At 33.6% G+C, this 21,203-nt stretch overlaps 1 protein-coding gene across 3 annotated transcripts in view; it reads left to right on the plus strand.

Annotated features, from left to right (window-relative positions):
* FZD3 (frizzled class receptor 3) overlaps positions 1-21,203 on the plus strand; it is a 67,259-nt gene that overhangs the window by 35,869 nt on the left and 10,187 nt on the right. For all 3 annotated transcript variants that reach the window (XM_045831855.1, XM_045831856.1, XM_045831857.1), the window contains 2 exons: positions 17,984-18,132; positions 20,488-20,721. In XM_045831855.1, coding sequence (XP_045687811.1) covers positions 17,984-18,132; positions 20,488-20,721 — 383 coding nt within the window. The remainder of the gene's footprint in view (positions 1-17,983; positions 18,133-20,487; positions 20,722-21,203) is intronic.

Genomic DNA, 21,203 nt, shown 5'->3' on the forward strand with positions numbered 1-21,203 from the left:
CCCAGGAACTCCCTTGTGACTCTTGCTTTTCAATCTTAAGTAATAGGTGTTGAGTTAAATTTGGCTTGTTCAAAAAACATGAAGTGTTATAAATATGAACTCTTACTTATATAAACTTCATTGTGGGTAAAACCTGTGATCTTATTTGATACCCACAACCACCTTATGATATAGATAGTATGGCTTCATTCCTGCCACTCTAAAGGGAAGAAGTTGAAGCAAAAAGAAAGAATATGGCTTACACACATTAACAGTAGATCAGTAGTCAGCAAAGTATAGCCCACCCAAACTAGAGCTATTATCAATAGCTTTCAAATACTTTTTACTAAATTTGTTGGAGTGATACTGGTTAACAAGATCATATAGGTCATTTTCAGTCACCATATATTTGGTCCCCCTCAGATATTTGAAAAATCAGTTTGTGAAGCAGTTGTCAAATTGTTTTAAAATACCAGTTGTGTTTAATGCAAATGGCTTGTATTTAAATCCATAGTTTGAAGAAAAATGGGCTTGTATAAAGGATTTAAGAACATTTAAAATGGTATCCTTGCTGTAAACAGAAATTTACTGCTTAGATTTTAAAATATGTTGTACTAACTGATTTTAGCAAGAACACTTTTCTCAAAATGTGTATTAAATAATACTTGAGAAAGTAGTATTTAATGCCTGAATCCAGAATTATGAAATATACATAGCCTGAGTTGTCAGAATAATGTCTATTTTACAATTTCAGATTAGTAAAGTTTATTCTTAAAGTGCATTTCCATCTGATATATTATTTAACATATTAGTAATTTTCCAAATATTTGGGTTTTTTTTTAAGTAATTTCCTCTATTTAGTGCCTTCTAAGAGGCTCAAAGCATTTTGTGAAAGAGTTACAAGTCCCAAAGGTTGTTGATATTTCTAAAAAAGCATTGCAATGTAACATATTGGTTAAAAACATGGGCTTTTTAAATTTTTTAAGATTTTATTTATTTTTTAGAGAGGGAAGGGAGGGAGAAAGAGAGAGAGAGAGAAACATCAGTGTGCGGTTGCTGGGGGTCATGGCCTGCATCCCAGGCATGTGCCCTGACTGGGAATCAAACCTGCGACGCTTTGGTTCGCAACCCGCGCTCAATCCACTGAGCTACGCCAGCCAGGGCAAAAAACATGGGCTTTAAAGGCAGACAGGCTGGGTTTATGACTTATCTCTAACATTTTGGTCCTCACCTTCCCCATGTAAAATGTAGGAAATAATGTTACATATATAGAGTAATACCTGTCTTATGGGTGGCTATGAAGATTAAAGGAGAAAATAAATTTAAACTTCTTGCTAGAGTGCCTTGCATAAAGGAAAATTTCAATATTCTATAGCTACAGGTGCATACTTCTTGAAGCTTGAAAAAGTGTTATTTCCGATATTCTGTACTATAATCAGTTTTTTCTATTAAACATTTCTTTTCAATTTTCAAAAGAACACACTTTCTTTCCTAAAATGCCTGTTCATTTTTTAAATCTCTTTTGTCCATCTAATGCAGTGCTATGTATCCCAAGGAATTTGGATACCCAGAACCTGTGTTTCAATGATAGAAATGTGTTATCGTAATACAAGCAGCTTAGCTAAGTATCAAATTTACATGGGAGCCATTTGTAGAATTCTAAAAATAAATTTTTTTATACAAAACAAACAAAACATTATTAGTATTCTTTTAGCCACTCAAGGCACTCCATCTGCTGTTTATCTAGTCTTGATTCAAAAAAATACAGAAATACAATACGTCACATCCAACTTACGATTTTAGCTTCATTTTCTCATAAGAGTGCTTCTTTACCAGGCAATTCTAAAAGGAATCATCATTGTTTATGAAAGGACCATGAGATATTAGGGACAGTGAATATTTCTGTTCAATATATAGTGCTATTAATCTTTTTTCCTGTTACTAATATTTAAAGTGGTAAATATCTCACCTGTGACTTCCTAGAATCAAACTAATTTTTCCTCAAAATTGTTTAGTGTCCATAATAGAGGGAAAAAGTAAGAATTCCCTGAAAAAATATTCTAAGTTTCTTATTTAATAGGAAAATATTATATTATAGAAATATAGAATATTAAAAGAAATTTGTAGAAAACTATTAATACTATTATAATGTGCAGGTTGTAAAATGCTGTCAAATGGCACTTTTGGATAAGTATATTAAAGCATACAAGTTACTAATATTCTGGGTTCTGTTAAACAGATTAGTCTAAGCTGTAAATTCAGTTTAAGTCTTTAACTGCAGATATATCTGGTAAAATCTTTTTAAAAAGTGATCTCTGGATGAAAGGAGATGCAAGAAGAAATGAGGAAATAAAATTCTAAGCATGTATATAAAGCTAAACATTGTGTCTGTAAAATACTAATAACTAATTTGTAGGTTTAAAAACTACACTGAAGATCCAGTAGAAAAAAAATAGGGCAAAATGTATACATAGACCATAATTGGATCAATGCTAAAACAAATGAGTTGTTTCAGAAATCAGTCAATGGTGATCTAGAAATCCTGACAAAATACCCTTTCCCACCCTCCTTTTTTTTTCTCTCTGCCCCTCATAGGGCTCTTCTTCAGGAAAATGTCTATTTATCTCTTCTGCCCGTTTTTTTCTTTTTAAAAATTTTTATTGAATTTATTGGGGTGAAGTTGATTAATAAAATTATAAAGGTTTCAGGTGTACAATTCTATAATACTTCATCTGTGTATTGTATTATGTGTTCACCATCCCAGGTCAGTTCTCCGTCATCTTCTGCCCATTTTTAATCAGATTAATTTTTTGCTGTTGAGCTGTACAAGTTTGTAATTTATTTTGGGTATTAACCCCTTTGAAATATATGATTTGAAAATATTTTCCTCCATTCAGTGGGCTATCTCTTTATGTTGTTGATGGTTCCCTGTGCTATGCAGAAGCTTTTTAGTTCAATATAGTCCCACTTGTTTATTATTGCTTTTGTTTTATTTGCTTTTGGTATTAGATCCAAAAAATTTTCTCCAAGACCAATGTCAAGAAGCTTACCGCCTATGTTTCCTTCTAGGAGTTTTGTGGATTCAGGTCTTACGTTCAAATCTTTAATCCATTTTGAGTTAATTTTTGTTTATGGTGTGAGAAAGTGGTTTGGGACCTTTTATTTTTTATTTTTTGTATGTTGCCGTCCAATTATCCCAGTACCACTTATTGATGAAACTGTCCTTTCCTATTGTATATTCTTGGCTCCTTTAAATTAATTAATCATATATGCATAGGTTTAAATTAATTGATTAATTAACCTATTAATTAATTAATAGGTTTTAAATTAATTGATCATATATGCATAGGTTTATTTCTGGGTTTTCTCTTGTGTTCTATTGATCTATACGTCTGTTTCACACCATAACATTGTTTTGATTACTATAGATTTGTAATATAGTTTGAAATCAGGGAATGTGATACCTTTAGCTTTGTTCTTCTTCCTCAAGATGACTTTGGCTTTATGGAGTCTTTTGTGGTTCCATACGAATTTTAGGATTGTTCTATTTCTGTGAAAAATGCCACTGGAATTTTGATAAACATTGTATTGAATCTGTAAGATTGCTTTGAGTAGTTTGGACATTTTAACACTATTAAATCCTTGAACATGGAATATCTTTCTATTTATTTGTTCCTTTAGTTTCCTTATTAAATTCTTATCTTCTTGTTATAAATTATGAACTTGCAAAACAATTTTGAGGAGTTTCAAAGAATTCCCTTCTGAACATGGTTTATGCCCTAAATAGTTTTTACAGGGCTGAGGAAGTTGATCTGTTGGAGTAATGCTTGGCAAAGTCTACGCCATGTTTTCTTTTTCATTATTCTACACTTAATAACAAACTAACTAGAAATTGTTTTCTGATTATTCTGTAGTTTGTATTTGGAAGAGAGAATGGGACTTTTCAAAATGATCTACCTTTCATTTGATTTGTTTTTGGGGGAAAACCAATAGTTTATTTTTTTCAATCCAATAAAGAAGGATTATGCTTTTTACATAAAGAATGGGTATCATATACTGGGAATGAAGATTAGAGTTCTTCATGTGAATAAGATTAAGCATAAGTTCTACTTTTTAAAGTGTTTATTTCCCAGTTTTTTAAATATTTATTTCCCAGTTTTGTTGCATCCATTATTAAGTATATGTATTCAGTATCCGGTTCCATTTCTGGAGTATTTCTAGTTTATAAGACTAAAGTAACATCAGAGTGATGATAATTTTTTTTCCTTGGGTATAATTGGGATGAAAGTTCTAGGTGTGCTTTGTTTTATCAAATGTAACTTCTGAAGGAGTGAAATTTTCTATTTCATAATGCCGTCAAAGCAAAAGAATATTAAAATAGAATTGAGATAATTGTGTTATTTGTTTTCATTTTAAGTTCTTGAGTGACTTTTGACTTTAAGCCTTTTTTACCTCATTTGTGAGTTTTCTATGAGATTAATTAAATAATAGGTGCACTAAATATATCCAGGTGCCCTAGTAAATCTTCATAATAATAGCCTGTGGTTACTTTAAACAAGCGTTATACTCCATATCAATCAACTGCTTCTCAACCAGGCAAACTCTACTTTATTTCCTGTCAGTGTACTCATCAGGTCATTTTTTCATCTCTTTGCCTATCTAGTCTCTCACTTGACAAGTTACGTGTTCTTTAAGTAATGGGATAAATTTTTTTAAATGTTTGTTTTTTTAACCTAAAAGTTAACATCACCCAGAGTTTTACAGCAGTCATTGGTAAAGTTAATTAGGAACTAAATTTTGCATTGTCATTCTTGAATTTAGAAGAGAGAATTATTTTAAGAAGGTAATCTCTATGTTTTGAAAAGGAAATGAGATTATTTGCAAAGTATTTGAAATGTGGAGTTTGTACTTTATGATTTCCTCTAATGATAAAAGGAAAGCTTGGAAATTGAAATCCCAACTTACTATACTTGTTTTTTGTAGGGTTGCACATAAATTGATGGACCAACAATGGGAGAACATAAATGTAGAGAGTAAAAGGAAGATACACGGATATAGAACTGGGAATGAGTTATACCTAGTTAAAGAGGTGAATTACTTGCTGGCTCATTACTTTAGTTACCTTACCTAGTTTTGCTTTAACTTCAAAACTATTAATTACCTCCCTGAGAGGAACAAACTATATTATAATTGTAGGAGCTTTCACTTTCTTTTGTCCTTTCTTTTTGAAAGGTATTATAAATGTTTCTGACGTAAAGATGTGAATAAAGAATAATACTGCACATTGAATGCCAGTAGATCTACCAGTCATTTAATAAACACTAACAAAACACTAGTTTCCGTTTTTGTGATCTATTCTCCTTTCTAAACTATCACCCAGGATTTGTTCTTTTTGTATATTTATTTGTTGATACATATTTTTCCTAAATAAGACGTAATGTTAGGTTAAGTATTTTAAAACTTTATAGTGTCAAAGCTGTATGTACTTCTTGCAGCTTGTTTTTGTCATTCATTATGGCTGTGAGATTTGCCTATGGTAATATGTGTGTGTGTGTGTGTTTGCTTTCTCTGCTGTTCCACACTATGTTGTATATATTACATTTGTTTATCTGTTTTACACAGGGGCTTGCAACCCGCAGCCCACTATGGCTATGAATGTAGCCCAACACAAAATTTTAAATTTACTTAAAACTTTTTTTTTGCTCATCAGTCAGTCTCATCAGTTTTTGTTAGTGTTTATGTATTTAATGCGTGGCTCAAGACAACTCTTAAGTGTGGCGCAGGGACGCCAAAAGGTTGGACACCCTTGTCAGATTTAAAGGATATTTAGGTTGTACCCTGTTTTTCCTCTATTACAAATAATGCTGCTATGAATATTTTTGTGTGTCCACCTGGGTTCCCTATAATATATACCTCAAAATGGAAATGTTGGGTCATAATATGTGTGAATCTTCAACTTTACCAGGTGTTGCCAAATTGCAAGTTACTGAACCAATTAGAATCCCATATGAAAGTACAGCAATGAGGATTGCCAATAAGGATATAGAACAATCTTCATCATTACTTGGTGTCATCAGACTTTTTAATTTTTGTCTTATTGGCCATCCTCATTGCTAGTTAAATTTGTATTTTCTTGATTATTAGTGAGATTGAACTTCTTATGTTTATTAGCTATTTAGAGTTCTGTAAATTGCTTGTTTATACACATATTTTTGAATTACAATTCTTTGTTTTATGCGTTACAGATATCTAGCTTGGCTTTTCACTTTTTAAATCATGTCCTTTGATGAGAAGTTTAAAAATTTAATGTATATTATTTATCCATCTTTTTCTTGTGTTTTTAAAAAATTGTATCTTATTTCTGAAATCTCTACCCCAAGACCATAAACAATAATTCTTTTCTTCTGCAGTTCTAAAGTTTTTGCTTTTCAGGTGTGGATTTTTTTTTAAGATTTTATTTATTTATTTTTAGAGAGGGAATGGAGGGAGAAAGTGAGGGAGAAACATCAATGTGAGGTTGCTGGGGGTCATGGGCTGCAACCCAGGCATGCACCCTGACTGAGAATTGAACCTGCAACACTTTGGTTCGTAGCTCGCGCTCAATCCACTGAGCTACGCAAGCCAGGGCTTCAGGTGTGGATTTAAAAAAAATGTTTTTAAGAAAAAAAAGGATATTGTTTATTGATGTTACAGAGAGAGGGAGTGAGAGAGAGCAAGAGAAGATTGGTTGCCTCCAGTAGGCGTCATCGTTGTCCTGTCCCCCCTGCACCCCTGAACTGGGATGAAACCCGCCATTTAGGAATGTCCCTGATGGGGAAGCAAATCCACAACCTTTTGGTGTATGGGACAATGCTTCAACCAGCTGAGCCACCTGGTCAGGGCCAGGTGTGAATTTTTAATCTATAGAATTTAGTATTGTATCGGGTCTGAGGAGGAGATCCCACTTTTTAAATATGTAGATATCTAGGTAGCACCATTATTAAATGGCCAATCCTTTCTCCAGTGAACTGTAATATTGCCTTATATATCAAGTTTCCATATGTGAAACTTATTTCGCCATTGTTTTCCATAGTCTATTTTCTTTGTTTAATCTCCTATCATTGTCTTAATCACTATAGCGTTATGGTCTCTATATCTGATAGGGCAAGTAGGATCTTTCAAAACAAGTACAAGTAAAGGCATATAGAGCAATGCAGTGTAAAACCTGCACAAGAGATAGAAGACCTCCATTCTAGAACTGCTTTCACTTACCAACATGATAGACTCTGCATGAGCCTGATCAATAATTTATTGTTATGTGGGCTTTGATGACGACAGGCGCAGTATAAGCCAACATTTTGTAATGAATCTCTTTTTTTTTTAATGAAAGTAATCCTACTGCAGTATGTGTCTCCATTGAGTAAAGTATAGATTTTACTTGATAGGGAAAGAAGCCAAGAACTCTGCCAACCTGATTCAAAGCCAAAGTTTCAGAAACAATAATTAACTGTAGGCCACCACAGTATCCATTGATATGCCCTTGGTGGGTTTCTTTTTTTGCAATGTTTTTTTCCCCTTTGGCATGAATAATTTTTTTCAATTTAATTAAAAAGAGTTTAAGCCCTGGCATCTTTGGTGTATTATGGATCTAAATTGGGAGAACAAAAAAATGGAAAAATATTTTCTGTATTGTTGTTGAATAAAGTCATATTGCAAAATTCTGTTGATTAAAATTAGAGTGATGTTAGTGGAGGTGAGTTGTTCAGAAGATAGTTTATAGCTCCCTTCTCTGCCTGGCTTCCCCACAGTTTTTAGGAAATAGATCAAAGAAATACATCAGGTGAATTTTTTGTTACTTTGATATATTTTAACATTGATAGTAATACAGTGTTTTTAATGGACAGTGATAATAGAGAATACTTTGAAGTTTCTTATTTGTCCATTTTAATTATACAAGGAGTTGAAATATTTAGTGGATTTTTTTAAAAAAATTAGAGGCATTTAGTTCATTATAAGATTATTTTAAAATAAAAACTGAACATTGTATTCCTTTGTTTAAATAGTTTTTTTAGTGGGCTTTGTCTTTCTAGCTGGTACATATTTTGTTTTACATACTCACTGCCTGAATTTTTGAGGGGTTTCTTAAGTGTTTTACAACTGGATAATAATGCATTTCCCATTTTCTTTTTCCTTATTTATAAGGGAAACCTCCTTTCTTTATAGCAATAGCTTGACCATTCTTCCCCAGTTCCTCTGGCTCCAGTGCTCTTTGCCTAATGGCGGGTTCACACAACGGGTGTTGCTGGAGTTGCTTTCTCACTGTATCTCTATTATGGGCAGGTGCTGACTTGTTTTCCCTGGAATTTTGGCTTTAGCCAGAACTTTATCATATAAAATGCTCCATGTTCCACCCCTTTCTCCTCTAAATCTCTGTACTTCCTTGCCTAATTGAAGGTTTTGGTTGTTGGCATTATTGCTGATCTTGTTTTGAGCATTCTTTAATTCAAGCATTTCTGTTACATAGACAGTATTTCTAGTTTATGAAAGACAGTGCAATGCAGTTTAAAACTCCATAGAAGTAACAAGATATGGTTTCTCACCTAAGCTCTTTTTTTATTTCCCTTTTCTGGATAATCTTATATATTTCCATAGCCCAATTTTGTTTGAGTTCCAGATGTATATCTGTTTACATAATACTTCAATTTAGAAGTCTACAGGGCATGTCCAACTTAACATACCCAAATAGAACCTTCATTTTTCTCGCTAAACCTTTTTCCTACATCCTGTTCCCAGTTCTTCCCCATTCAATAAACGGTATCCTCATTCACAAATTGCTCAGACCCAAATTTGGAGCCATCTTAGTGTGCTCTTTCTCACATAGCTCATCACACACAATCCATCAACATCATTTCTACCGTAGTCCAAGCTCGTACTTCCGCTGTGTCCTTCCAGTTCATCTGTTTGCTTCTACTTGTGTTCCTTTACAATTTATTAACACAGTAGCCAGGGTGATCTTTTCACAAAATGAGATTATGCTGCTCCTTCAAACAAAACCCTGTAATGGCTCCCTATTGCCCCTAGAATAAAAACCATAATTTCTACCATTACCTGTGAGGCCATACATAATTTCGCCCCTGTCTACTTCTTTGACTTATTTCCTACAATTATCCTTTTGTGCTTGGCTGTAGCCTTGCTGGGCTATTGTTCTTCAGAGATAACAATGATTGTTCCTGCTCCTTCTTCTTGACATACTCTTGCTGCAGAATGTACTCCAGATTCCTGCTTAAATGTTCTGTTACTTTTCTGACCACTTTGATCTCAAATACATGCCCCACACACCACACCACATCCCAGATGCTATTCCCTAACCTGCTTTAGTTCTGAGTTTATTACCATGTGAAATTACTAGATTTCTTTATTTCCTTGTTTATTATAGCACTCTACACACACCCTTTCTTTACCCCTCCCTAGAATGTAAGCTCAAAAGGTCAGGGAGTTTTTAGACTCATTCACAGATGTAGTCGCTCTTAAACCAGGACTTTGTAGCCACTAAGTATTTAAGTGACCGAATTAATTAACTACATGACCTTGTGAAAATTGTTTCATCTTCCAAGAGTTTGATTTGACACATGTAAATAAAGGGATTGGACTGTATGATATCTCTGAAGAGGAGTGCTTTAGACTGCAGGTGGTCAATTGGAGGCAACCCCAAAGTCGTTAAGTTCAAGCCCCCTGCTTTACACGTGATTTGATGGAGGTCACATTGTGTAGGCCAGTGCTCTTTTCACATCACACAATGCCTCTAATTCTTTGCTCAATTCTGATGAAATCTCCCACTATACTTCTTTGATTACAATTCTACTAGTTTCAATTTTTACATTCTTGGCCTCTTCATCTTCATTAAGCCTCATTATATAAATTTATGTAAGCCATGTCTTTACAAGTAATTTTCTTTAATCAGTCATTGTTTTCTCACTATTCATTGAATATAAACATGTATTTGAAGCATGTTTTTCTTTTTTTTTTTAAGATTTTATTTATTTATTTATTTATTTATTTATTTATTTATTTATTTTAGAGAGGGAAGGGAGGGAGAAAGAGAGAGAGAGAGAAACATCAATGTGTGGTTGCTGGAGGCCATGGCCTGCAACCCAGGCATGTGCCCTGACTGGGAATCGAACCTGTTACACTTTGGTTCACAGCCTGCTGAAGCATGTTTTTCAACGGTCACAGTCTTCCCCTTATCCCCCACTACTTTGATAGGAACTTGGTGTTTTCTTTGTGAGTTGAAAATGTGTGTAATCATGGTTAACATGTACACTGTAATTGGTATGATAGATTTTTAAATCATGTAAAAGGAAAATAACTTTTGGAGCAAAATTTGATAGATGTAATGAAAGCTCGTCTCTAATTCCCCTAGAAAAATTTTCAAGATTATTAGGGTCATAGGTTATTAGGATAAACCTTAGAATTCATATATTCCAACCCCTTAATTTTCACAGGGGGAAATTTAAGTGTATAGCAGCATAGGAAACACAGGGATAAACAAAGATAAACAGTTTCTTATTTCAGGACTTCTGGGGCCTTTCCTGTGCATGTTAATCTCCAAGGAGGGATTATAATGTCCAAATTTTATTCACCACAGGATAGCTTACTACCTTTTAGTAACTTTTGAGACAACAGGCCCTTGTACCACATGTTTGAGCATTTACTAGGTGTCAAGCACAGTTCTAAGTACTTTATGTTTCAATTCATTTGATACGCTACATGTATTTGTTCTTTCTTAATATTATGTGAAAATCTGCCTTCAAGAAGTAATGTGCCATAACAGAATGTAAAGAAGTCACAAGACAATGTGTGTGTGTAAATGCAGAACATAAGTCGTGAGCATTGATATAGTTATAATTCATGTTTTCTATCTAGTTGATCATTTATTTATATAACTTGCTTTAGATACTTATGATATTCACTATATACTATATGTTAAATATCAATATAATTTTTTATAATTTCCTAGAGCAGTTCACTTGTAGAACATATACTAATACATATCATACATAATCTATTTACATTGTATCGTGAGCTTTTGGCATTCCATTAATATGGTAAAAGTTTTCCTGGTTAAATTTTTTTGAAATTTTTAAGATTATTTATTAATTTATTTTTTAGAGCGAGGAGAAGGGAGGGAGAAATAGAGGGAAAGATCATCAGTATGTGGTTGCCTTTCACACGCCCCCAGCTGGGGTCCTGGCCTACAACCCAGGCATGTGTCCTGACTGGGAATCAAACTGGTGACCCTTTGGTTCACAGGCTGGCACTCAATCCACTGAGCCACACAAGCCAGGCCTAAATATGTTTTCTAAATGTTATGCACATAATGGTTTTCTCTATTTTAAAATATTCCTAAATATCAGGAAAAAGTATTATAAAACATACTTAGAGGACCCTGACTGGTATGGTTTAGTGGATTGAGTGCAGACCTGCAAATCAAAGGGTCACTGGTTCAATTCCCGGTCAAGGCACATACCTGGGTTGCAGGCCAGGTTCCCCCACCCCTGCTAGGGGGTGCACAAGAGGCAACTACACATTGTCTTTCCCTCTCTCTAAAAATAAATAAATTTTAAAAAACACACTTGGAGGAAAAACATGCCTCCCCATCAATACAACCACTATTTATATATTTCTATATGTTTTTATTAACATTTTGGTAGCTACTCTTTGGAAATATGCTCCCCACCTCTGCCTCTAGCCAATGAACCATACTTCTCACTCTTTTGTACTCCCTTTATTTGAATTGGGCTGGCTCTGTGACATCTTTTGATTAGTACAGTGAACAGAAGTGATTCTGCATGACCCCAAGGCTAAGTCTTCAGAAGTCTTGCAGCTCTTGCCAAGTTTTCTTAAAATGCTTGCTCTGGGAGAAGCCAGCCTCTAGTAAGAAGTCAGACTGCTCTGAAACCACAAGCTGTGTGGAATCCCAAGCTAGTGATAAGCTATATGGACAGCTGCATGAGAGGGAGGGAGCGAGAGAAGGGGAGGGAGAAGAACCTCAGCCAGCTCCCACCTTTTCCAGCAGTCCTAGATGAGATGTCAGACATTTGAGTGAAGAAGCCATCTTATATGTCTCTGCAGGTCAGTTTTACTTTCAGATGATTCTAGCCGCAGCTGTCATCTGACTGCAGCTACATTGAGAACCCGAGTCAGAGTCATGCAACTGAGCCCAGTCGACTCACAGAACTGTCAGAGATAATAATAAATTGTTATTTTAAGTCATTAAGTTTTGGTGTGGTTTCTTACACAGCAATAGGTAACCAGAATAGTGCTTATGTATATATAAGCAAGTGTAGTCCTTTTCCCTTTTTTATTCAAATGGTAGTTACTATGCACACTTCACCTTTTTTTAATTTTTTTTTAACATTTTATTTGAGAGGGGAAGGGAGGGAGAAAGAGAGAGGGAGAGAAACATCAATGTGTGTTTGCCTCTTGAGTGCCCCCTACTGGGCACCTGGCCTGCAACCCAGGCATGTGCCCTGACTGGGAATTGAATTGGTGACCCTTTGGTTCTCAGGCCAGCACTCAATCCACTGAGCCACACCAGCCAGAGCTGCACACTTCACCTTTTTGTCATTTAACAATATATCTTGGTGATCAATATCCAAATAGAAAAGGCTTCCTCAATTTTTTTATGACATACTATGTCACTGCCTGGATAAACCACATTGTTTATCATGTTTTACTATTGTAAACAATCTTTGCACGTACATCACTTCACATTTATTTGAATATATATCCAGCATACATTTTAAAATCATTGCTTGATAAAAATGGTATTATTTTATTGAGATATAATTGACATATAGCATTAATTTTGCAAAGGGCAAACTTACGATAAATACTGCCAAATTGTCTTATAGAGGTTATGTGAATTTTTCATCTGTAATATACAAGTATATTTCTCCACATATTTGATAATACAGTGTGCTATCAGCCTTTTGGATCTAGGCTAAAAAATAAACATAATTTTATAATTTTTAAAAAATATTGAGGTTTTGTTCATATTTGTATTTTCTGTAAACTGTCCGTATATTTTACCTATTTTTCTTCAGGTTGTGGATTTTTTTCCTATTTGTAGTTCTTTATTAACAAAACTACCCCTTTCTCTGCTATAATTGCAACAATTTTATGTCTTTTTTTATTGTCTTTTGGATGTTATAGAAGTTATAGCCATGTAAAATGTTGGAGTTTTATTTATGTATTTTCACTTTTATGATAGATTTATTTATCCTTACTTTCATGGCTTTTAGATTTCGTATAATAGATAAATACTTACTCTCTACCCTGAAAGTAAAGCTTTCATCTTGAACTTTATGGCTTCTTTCTGTTTTTTCATTTTTTAAAAATATTTTATGTATTTATTTTTAGAGAGGGAAGGGAGGGAGAAAGAGAGAGAGAAACATCAATGTGCGGTTGCTGGGGGTCATGGCCTGCAACCCAGGCATGTGCCCTGACTGGGAATCGAACTTGCTACACTTTGGTTTGCAGCCCACGCTCAATCCACTGAGCTACACCAGCCAGGGTGTTTTTCATTTTTTTATATTTGAATTTTTTATCTAGTAGGATTTCGTCTTGGTATAAGATGCGGTATTCAGTCACTAGGTTTATATTTTTTCCAGGTTTTTACTGTTTTGGTAATATGAATTGAAAGAAGAAATATTACTGCCACCTGGGGATAAACCTGACCAAAGAAATCTGAAATATATATTAAATGCCTTTCCCCCATTTTTTGTTCATTTTCTATGCTAAACTTCTCAGTGTCATGATTGAAAAACAAATTTTATGCTATTTCTTATTTCTAGGATGAGAGGAGGATGACACTTTTGCTTTCTTATGTAACTTTGAAAATGTACAGTATGAAATTCCTCAAAAATAAAATTGTTACCTCAGAAGGGAAAATTTTTTTTAAGATTTTATTTATTTATTTTTAGACAGAGGGGAGGGAAAGGAGAAAGAAAGGAAGAGAAACATCAATGTGTGGTTGCCTCGCATACCCCCTACTGGGGACCTGGCTCGAATCCCAGGCATGTGATCTGGCTGGGAATCAAACCAGCAAACCTTTGGTTCGCAGGCCAGTGCTCAATACACTGGGCCACACCAGCTAGGGCAAATATTTTTTTCTAGATGTCTATCTAGAATCCATTTATTGAATAGTTCATCTTTTTTTGAATGGTTTAAAATATCACATATATTAAATACTAAAACTGTGTATGTCCCAGTACTACAGTTTTATTATAGCTTAATGATACATTTCTATTCTCTTTTTAGCATTTTACTGTTTGGTTTTGCATGTTTTTTATTTTTCTGTATGAACTTTTGAATTATCTTACTTAATTCCTAAATAACTTTGTTGGTATTTTTATTGGAATTGTGCTAAATTTAATGACTAAATCAAGGAGAATTTGCATTTTTATGATAGTGATATTTCTAGCCAAGAACATGTTTTATAAGCATTTTAAAGCTGTTTCTAATACATTGCTTATTTTTCTTATAAAATTTATTCCTAGGTGTTTTATCCTTTTTATTACTATGAAGTATTAGTTTACTAGTGCTGCCAAAACACAATACTGTAGACTGGGTGGCTTAAACAACAGTTATGGAGGTTGGGAGTCCAAGATCGAGGTGCCAACATGGTTGATTTCTTCTGAGGCCTCTCTCCTTGGCTGGTGGGTGGCCGCCCACCCTCTTGTTTCCTCACAGGGTTTTAATGTGCGTCCATCCTTGCTGTCTGTGTGTCCATATTTACCCTTCTTATAAGGACATCAGTCAGATTGGTTTGAGGCCCACCTATATGATTTCATTTAACCTTAAATTACCTCTCAAAAAGGCTCCATCTCCAAATAAGTCACATTCTGTGGTACTGGGAGTTAGGACTTCAACATATGAATTTCAGTGGGGGCACAGTTCAGCCCCTAACAATGGCAAATGAAGAATTTTCTTTTACCTAGTAACTGTTATTTGTATATCTGAAGGTGTTTTCAGTATTTTATTTTGCACCTAGCCACCTTGCTTTTGATTTGTAATAGTTTTTACTTTATTTTCTTAAAATTATATTATTTATTAATACACATTTTCTCTCCTTTATAGTTTTCATACTTTTTTTGTCTAATTGCAGTCAGAACTGTTGATATAAAGTTAATTAATAGTAGTAGATCCTCTTGTATTCCTGATTTTAATGAGAATAGTAGCTTCTGGTGTTCCCGTTAAACATGGTATGGCTTTTTGAATGACATAAATTTATTTTCTCACTTAAAGGGCCTTTTATCATCTATTTTAATTTTATTACAATTTTTAATAAATGGGCACTTATTATAATTTTTAAAAAGCAAGCATGGATAATTTTATTCAGTACCCTTTTTTGGCATACATGGAAATGATTACCATATTTTGCTGTGTATAATGTGCATTTTTTTGCCCAAATTTTTGAAGGAAAAATAAGCATGTACATTATACATGGGTAGTACCTGAAATACCTTGTATCTTTTCTTGTATTTTATTTGTTATATAAAATTTCTTGTACCATAATATGTTAAAAAATAAATACTAAAATTCCATTATAATACAAAAAACAAGTATCTAAAATATTAATTAATTAATTAATTTAAAAATTTAAATGATAGATTTTTTTTCTAAAAGTTTAGGCCAAAAAACATGGGTGCACATTATACATGGCAAAATATGGTGCGTATATACATGTATTGAATTTATAAATCAGTTTCCTAATATTGAACCATCCTTGCTTTTCTATGTTTGGTTAAGACATATTCTTTGAATTTGCTGTTGGATTCTGTTTACATAACAATTAAAAAATGAGACATCTACAGATGTTATTGTTTTATTGAGTCTGTTGAGTTAGGTACAGTTTTATGCTTGCTTCTGGGGTCTTTGTAGCCATTTGCTTACCATTTCTGTGTGTGTGTGTGTGTGTGTGTGTGTGTGTGTGTGTGCGCACGTGTGCACATGGGCTCTTTTCTTCCCTTTGCTGTTTTGATCAGACTAGAGAATGGTTACTTATTACTTTTTCAAATGACCAACTTTTTGATTTATTAATTAGTTATTTTTGTCTTCTAATTAATTTATTTTATCTTTATTAATTTCTTAAAATTCTTTTCCTTAGGTTTGCTTTATTGATAGATAATACAATTACCAGTAATATTCCTGATTAGTCATTAATCTATTAATTTGATTTATGGTTTCTTGTTCTGCAGAAGTTTTAAGTTTTTTCTTTTTATAGCTTCTTTGTTTCATACTATTCTTTTAAAAAAGGCCTTTTATACCCCCCGGTATAAAATACATTCTTTACGGTTATCATAATTTTATGATATATCTTTCATTTCTAGAATTTCTTTTTCCTTATTATGTGAGGTAATGTATAAATTATTTTATTTCCTGGTGGATTGCCTACCATCCCAACATTTATTAAACAATCTATATTTTCCTCCTTTATTTCAAATATTTATATATACTTAACTTTTCACATTTTGTGAAAAATCCTATTTTTCTTTTCAGATTATATCAAGTTTATAAGATTATTTTGGGGTATAGTTTAATTGACATCTTTAAAACATTAAGTCTTTACATGTAGAAATATGGAATATTTCTTCATTTACTTCAGTTTTTCTATGTTCTTCAATAGGCTTTTGTCATCTTTTTTATTTCTCATTAGGCTTATTCCTAGGTGTCTTATAGTTTTTGTTGAGATTATAAATTAAATTGTTTTCATTATTTTTCTTATCTGGTCATTGATAATAATATATAAGAAAATTTTGATTTTTTTAATATTAATCTTGCCCACCTTAGTTGCTGAGTCCTTTGATTACTTCTGGCTTTGTTTTGTTTTTTATTCTCTTGGATTTTTCTGGATAGTCTTATCATCTCTTTGTTCCCAGTACTCACACTGTGTTTCTAAGTTTTCCTTCTGGCAGGGTGTCTTACTGACTTAATTAGGACTTCCAGAAAGGTAGCTATATTCTTTATGGCTCCAGAGGACAGAACTGGGACAGATGCACAAGACAGTTAGAGCTGTTTGAACATGGAAGAAAAGTTGATGTGACAATATTAATGTCAGCTAAAATACAGTTTAAGTATTAATAAAGTAAAACAAGCAGTTAGAGTATTATTGAAATTATATAACACCTCACATAGGCTTGAAAATAAAAACTGATAGGATTAGAAAGAAAACGAATGAGTTCACAGTTATGTGAGAGATTTTAGCATACCTCTTAAAGTGCATAGATAAACAGAAAATTAGTTAAGAATATAGGAAAGATTTGAACAACACAACTAATGAAGTTGATGTAATATATATAGAAAATTTTGTACCCAACAAATAGAGAATGTGTTCATTTTGAGCACACAAGGAATACTTAGAAACATTGTCTCCTAAATCACAAAGGAAATCTCCAAAATTTAAGGTAACCAGAATCTGTAGACCAGATTCTCTGAGCACAATTAAATTTGAAACCAGCAATAAAAAGAAATTTTTGAAAACTCATCTGACTAGAAACTAGATAATGCACTTACAAATAACTCACAAGTGAAACAGGAAGCTTGACAAGAACCAGCAGAGTAAAGATGACGTGGATAGATTGCAGAGCATATTAAAGGGTAACAATTTTTTTTTACATTGTGATGACCAATGATAGGACTAGCAAAATTGGCCAATATAGATATTACTTGTGCCTCTGTTTCTTTTCATGGTTTATTTAGACATTAATAATGTTTTTCTTTAGAAGATTGCCAATGTGAGCTAATAAGAAAAATATAGGACTCAGAATATAGATTATAACTTTATGGTCAAATTTTCAGGAGTTTATCTTTTCATATAACCAGAAAATTACCTATAGAACTATATAATGAAAACAAAAAATTTGTAGTTATTTTACTCTTTTTTATTTAAAAAATTTCATAATGGCCTTTAATAAATAGTTCTTTGTATATGTTTAAGATATTTTTCTTTCCTTTTTTGTAGGTCACTCAGATGAGTCATCCAGACCTGATTCTCTTTCTGATGAAATACCTAATGGCTCTCATTGTTGGTATTCCCTCCATTTTTTGGGTTGGAAGCAAAAAGACATGCTTTGAGTGGGCCAGTTTTTTTCATGGTCGTAGGAAAAAAGAGTAAGTTGAAGTAAATTGTCACAATGTTCACGAACTTCACATTTACATAAATATTTTGTTGCTTATATTAAAATAATTTGGATTTGGAAGTATTTCAAGATTGTAACTGCTGCTGCCATCAGTTAAGATTGACACAGTAGCATGTCTTAATTAAAAGCTAAAAACATGGGCACTGACTGGTGTGGCTTAATTGGCTGGCCGTCGTCCTGTAAAGTGAAAGTTCCCTCATAGGATACCCAGTCAGGGCACATGCCTGGGTTGCGGGTTCAGTCCCCAGGACTGGTGTGCATATGAGAGGCAACCAAATTATGTTTCTCTCTCACCTCAGTGTTTCCCTCTCTTTCACCCTCCCTTCCCCTCTCTCTAAAAATAAATAAACTTTTTAAAAATTAAAAATTAAATTAAAAGCTAAAAACTTGGCCCTGATGGTTAGCTCAGTTGGTTAGAGCATCATCCTGATACACTATGGTTGTAGGTTCGATCTCTGGTCAGGGCACATAAAAGAAGCAACCAATGAATGCATTAAAGAATGGAACAACAACCTGATGTTTCTCTCTTCCTTTCTCTCTCTCTCTTTCAAATCAATTTTTTTTAAAAAGCTGAAAACTTATTCTGAGAAGATAGGCAAATAGAATTGGGCTTATGATCTCTTACTAATTCAGCATATTTGAGGAAAGACCAATCTTTAATTTTAAAAATTCAAATTATAATTTTTCTCAATATTAAAAACAAATTAATGGTTTTATATATTCTTATTTTATCCTCCTAATTCTTCTGTGAGGGCTGGTATGCATTATTACTTCTGTTACAGATAAGAAAACAGACACAGAGAGGTTAAGTTCCTTGGCTACTCATACAGGTATTACATTAGGCTACCATTTCCAGTTATTTGTTGTTCTTCCTAGTATACCATAAGTGATTTAAAGAAATAGCATGTTATTACATTCTGAGATAGTACCCATTAAAACCAAAATAGAAAAAATGATATCTTTAGATAACATGAAATATGTTTAAGAATATACTTCAATTCATAGTTGTCCCTACTACCTACTAGAGTATTAAGGTAAATATAAGACCAAAGCAGTCTTTTGAAGGCATTTAAGGAATATTTAACTTTTTGAACCCTTAGTTCATAAAATAAACAAGACTCTTCAGTATTCACAAAGTAACAATTATTTCATACTTTTTACTCAGTATAAATCTTATATGAATACTATATCTGAATTTTAAGTTAGTGGAATCCATATGGGGTCCATGGAAAATGGAATTTGGGGGATAACCTGTAAAAATATTTAACATTGTGTTTAAAATGTGCCTTGTATGGGTTAATGTACCTATATTATACAACCTACAGTGCTTCGATAACAAAAATCTATATTTTCTCAAATATTAGTAATTAGCAGTTTCTATTAAACAGTTTAGATTGAAATAAAATCACATTTTAAAAATATATATTTCTTATATCTAAGACTACTAGTGATATCAGAAAATGTATATATCCTTTAAATAGTTTCAAAGGGAAGAGAGGGAAAGATTCATTCAGCAACTGCAAATATATATTTTTAGGCATTCATTCATCCTTTAAGAAGTCTTTATTGAATGCTTACTGTGTGCCATGAACTATTTTGGGATGCCAGGGATTCAATAATAGACAAAACAGGCCAAGTCCCTGCTTCCATGGCATTTTCCTCCTTGCAGGATTTACTGTGATTTATCTGTGTATTTGTTGGAGTTTTTAAATATTTGTTTGTTTGTTCATTTGTTTTAATACTCACCTGAGGGCATGCTCATTATTTTAGAGAGAGGGGAAGGGTGGGAGGAAGGGGAGAGAAATATCAATGTGAGAGAAGTATCAGTTGGTTGCCTCTTGTACACACCCTGACCAGGGTCTGAACCCACAACCTAGACATGTGCCCTGACCAGGAATCAAACCTATGACCTTTCAGTTTATGGGACCATGCTCCAACCAACTGATCCACACTGGCCAGGACAACAGTGTTATCTTATACCTGTCCTAACTACATTATGTGAAGAGCAATTAACTTCAAGAATGCACTAGCTGGCATGGCTAAGTGGGTTGAGAATCATTCCACAAAGCCCAAGGTCTCTGGTTTGATTCCTGGTCTGGGCACATGCCCAGGCTGCGGGCCTCTTTCCTGGTTGGGGCATGTGCGGGAAGCAACCAATAGATGTTTCTCTCTCTTTTCCCCTACCTATCTCCCCCTGTCTAAAATAAATAAATTAATTGAATTTAAAAATATATAAATTTCAAGAATAATGTGTGTCACAAAAGTATTATTTGTTAGTCTATAGGAATGTTAATGTGTATCTTAAACTTAGTATTTTGTTGTCTAGGATAGTGAATGAGAGCCGACAGGTACTCCAAGAACCTGATTTTGCTCAGTCCCTCCTGAGGGATCCAAATACTCCTATTATAAGAAAATCCAGGGGAACTTCCACTCAAGGAACATCCACACATGCTTCTTCAACTCAGCTGGCTATGGTGGATGATCAGAGAAGCAAAGCAGGGAGTGTCCACAGCAAAGTGAGCAGCTACCACGGCAGCCTCCACAGATCCCGTGATGGCAGGTGAGTTTTATTGGTAGCTTAGTTTATTTCATATGCTGAATAGAGTTACACAGCTTAAGGAAGAGTAGCCAGTTCTGAAATAGAAGTTGAACATTATTAATTTGTTTGAGCTTTGCCAGGAACAGTTGTCCTAGATTATGGTCCAATTTAAAACCAGTCAAAGGAGTTTAGAGTTTAGACTGATGCAGTAAACAATATGGAGACTTTGAAGGGTATTGAGCAGAGAGGAGGAGAAAGGAAGTGGTTATTTTAGAAGATTAAGCAAACAATTATGGAATACTTACTATATTGGTCAGTGTTCTTAGAACTACAAAGATGATTTAGGCATAATCTTTGTTTTCAGTAAGTTCACAGTCTATTAAGAAAGATAATGTAGTCACTAATAGTGTTGTGGTTAAAAACATGGAATCTGAAATAATAAGCTTCAGTTTCCTCATCTGTAAAATGGAATAGTAATAATATCTGCCCCTTTGGGTATGTTG

The sequence above is a fragment of the Phyllostomus hastatus genome, unplaced genomic scaffold (genome assembly GCF_019186645.2).
Source record: "Phyllostomus hastatus isolate PE091 unplaced genomic scaffold, TTU_PhHast_1.1 phas_contig_159, whole genome shotgun sequence".
In the NCBI taxonomy this organism is placed as follows: Eukaryota; Metazoa; Chordata; class Mammalia; order Chiroptera; family Phyllostomidae; genus Phyllostomus; species Phyllostomus hastatus.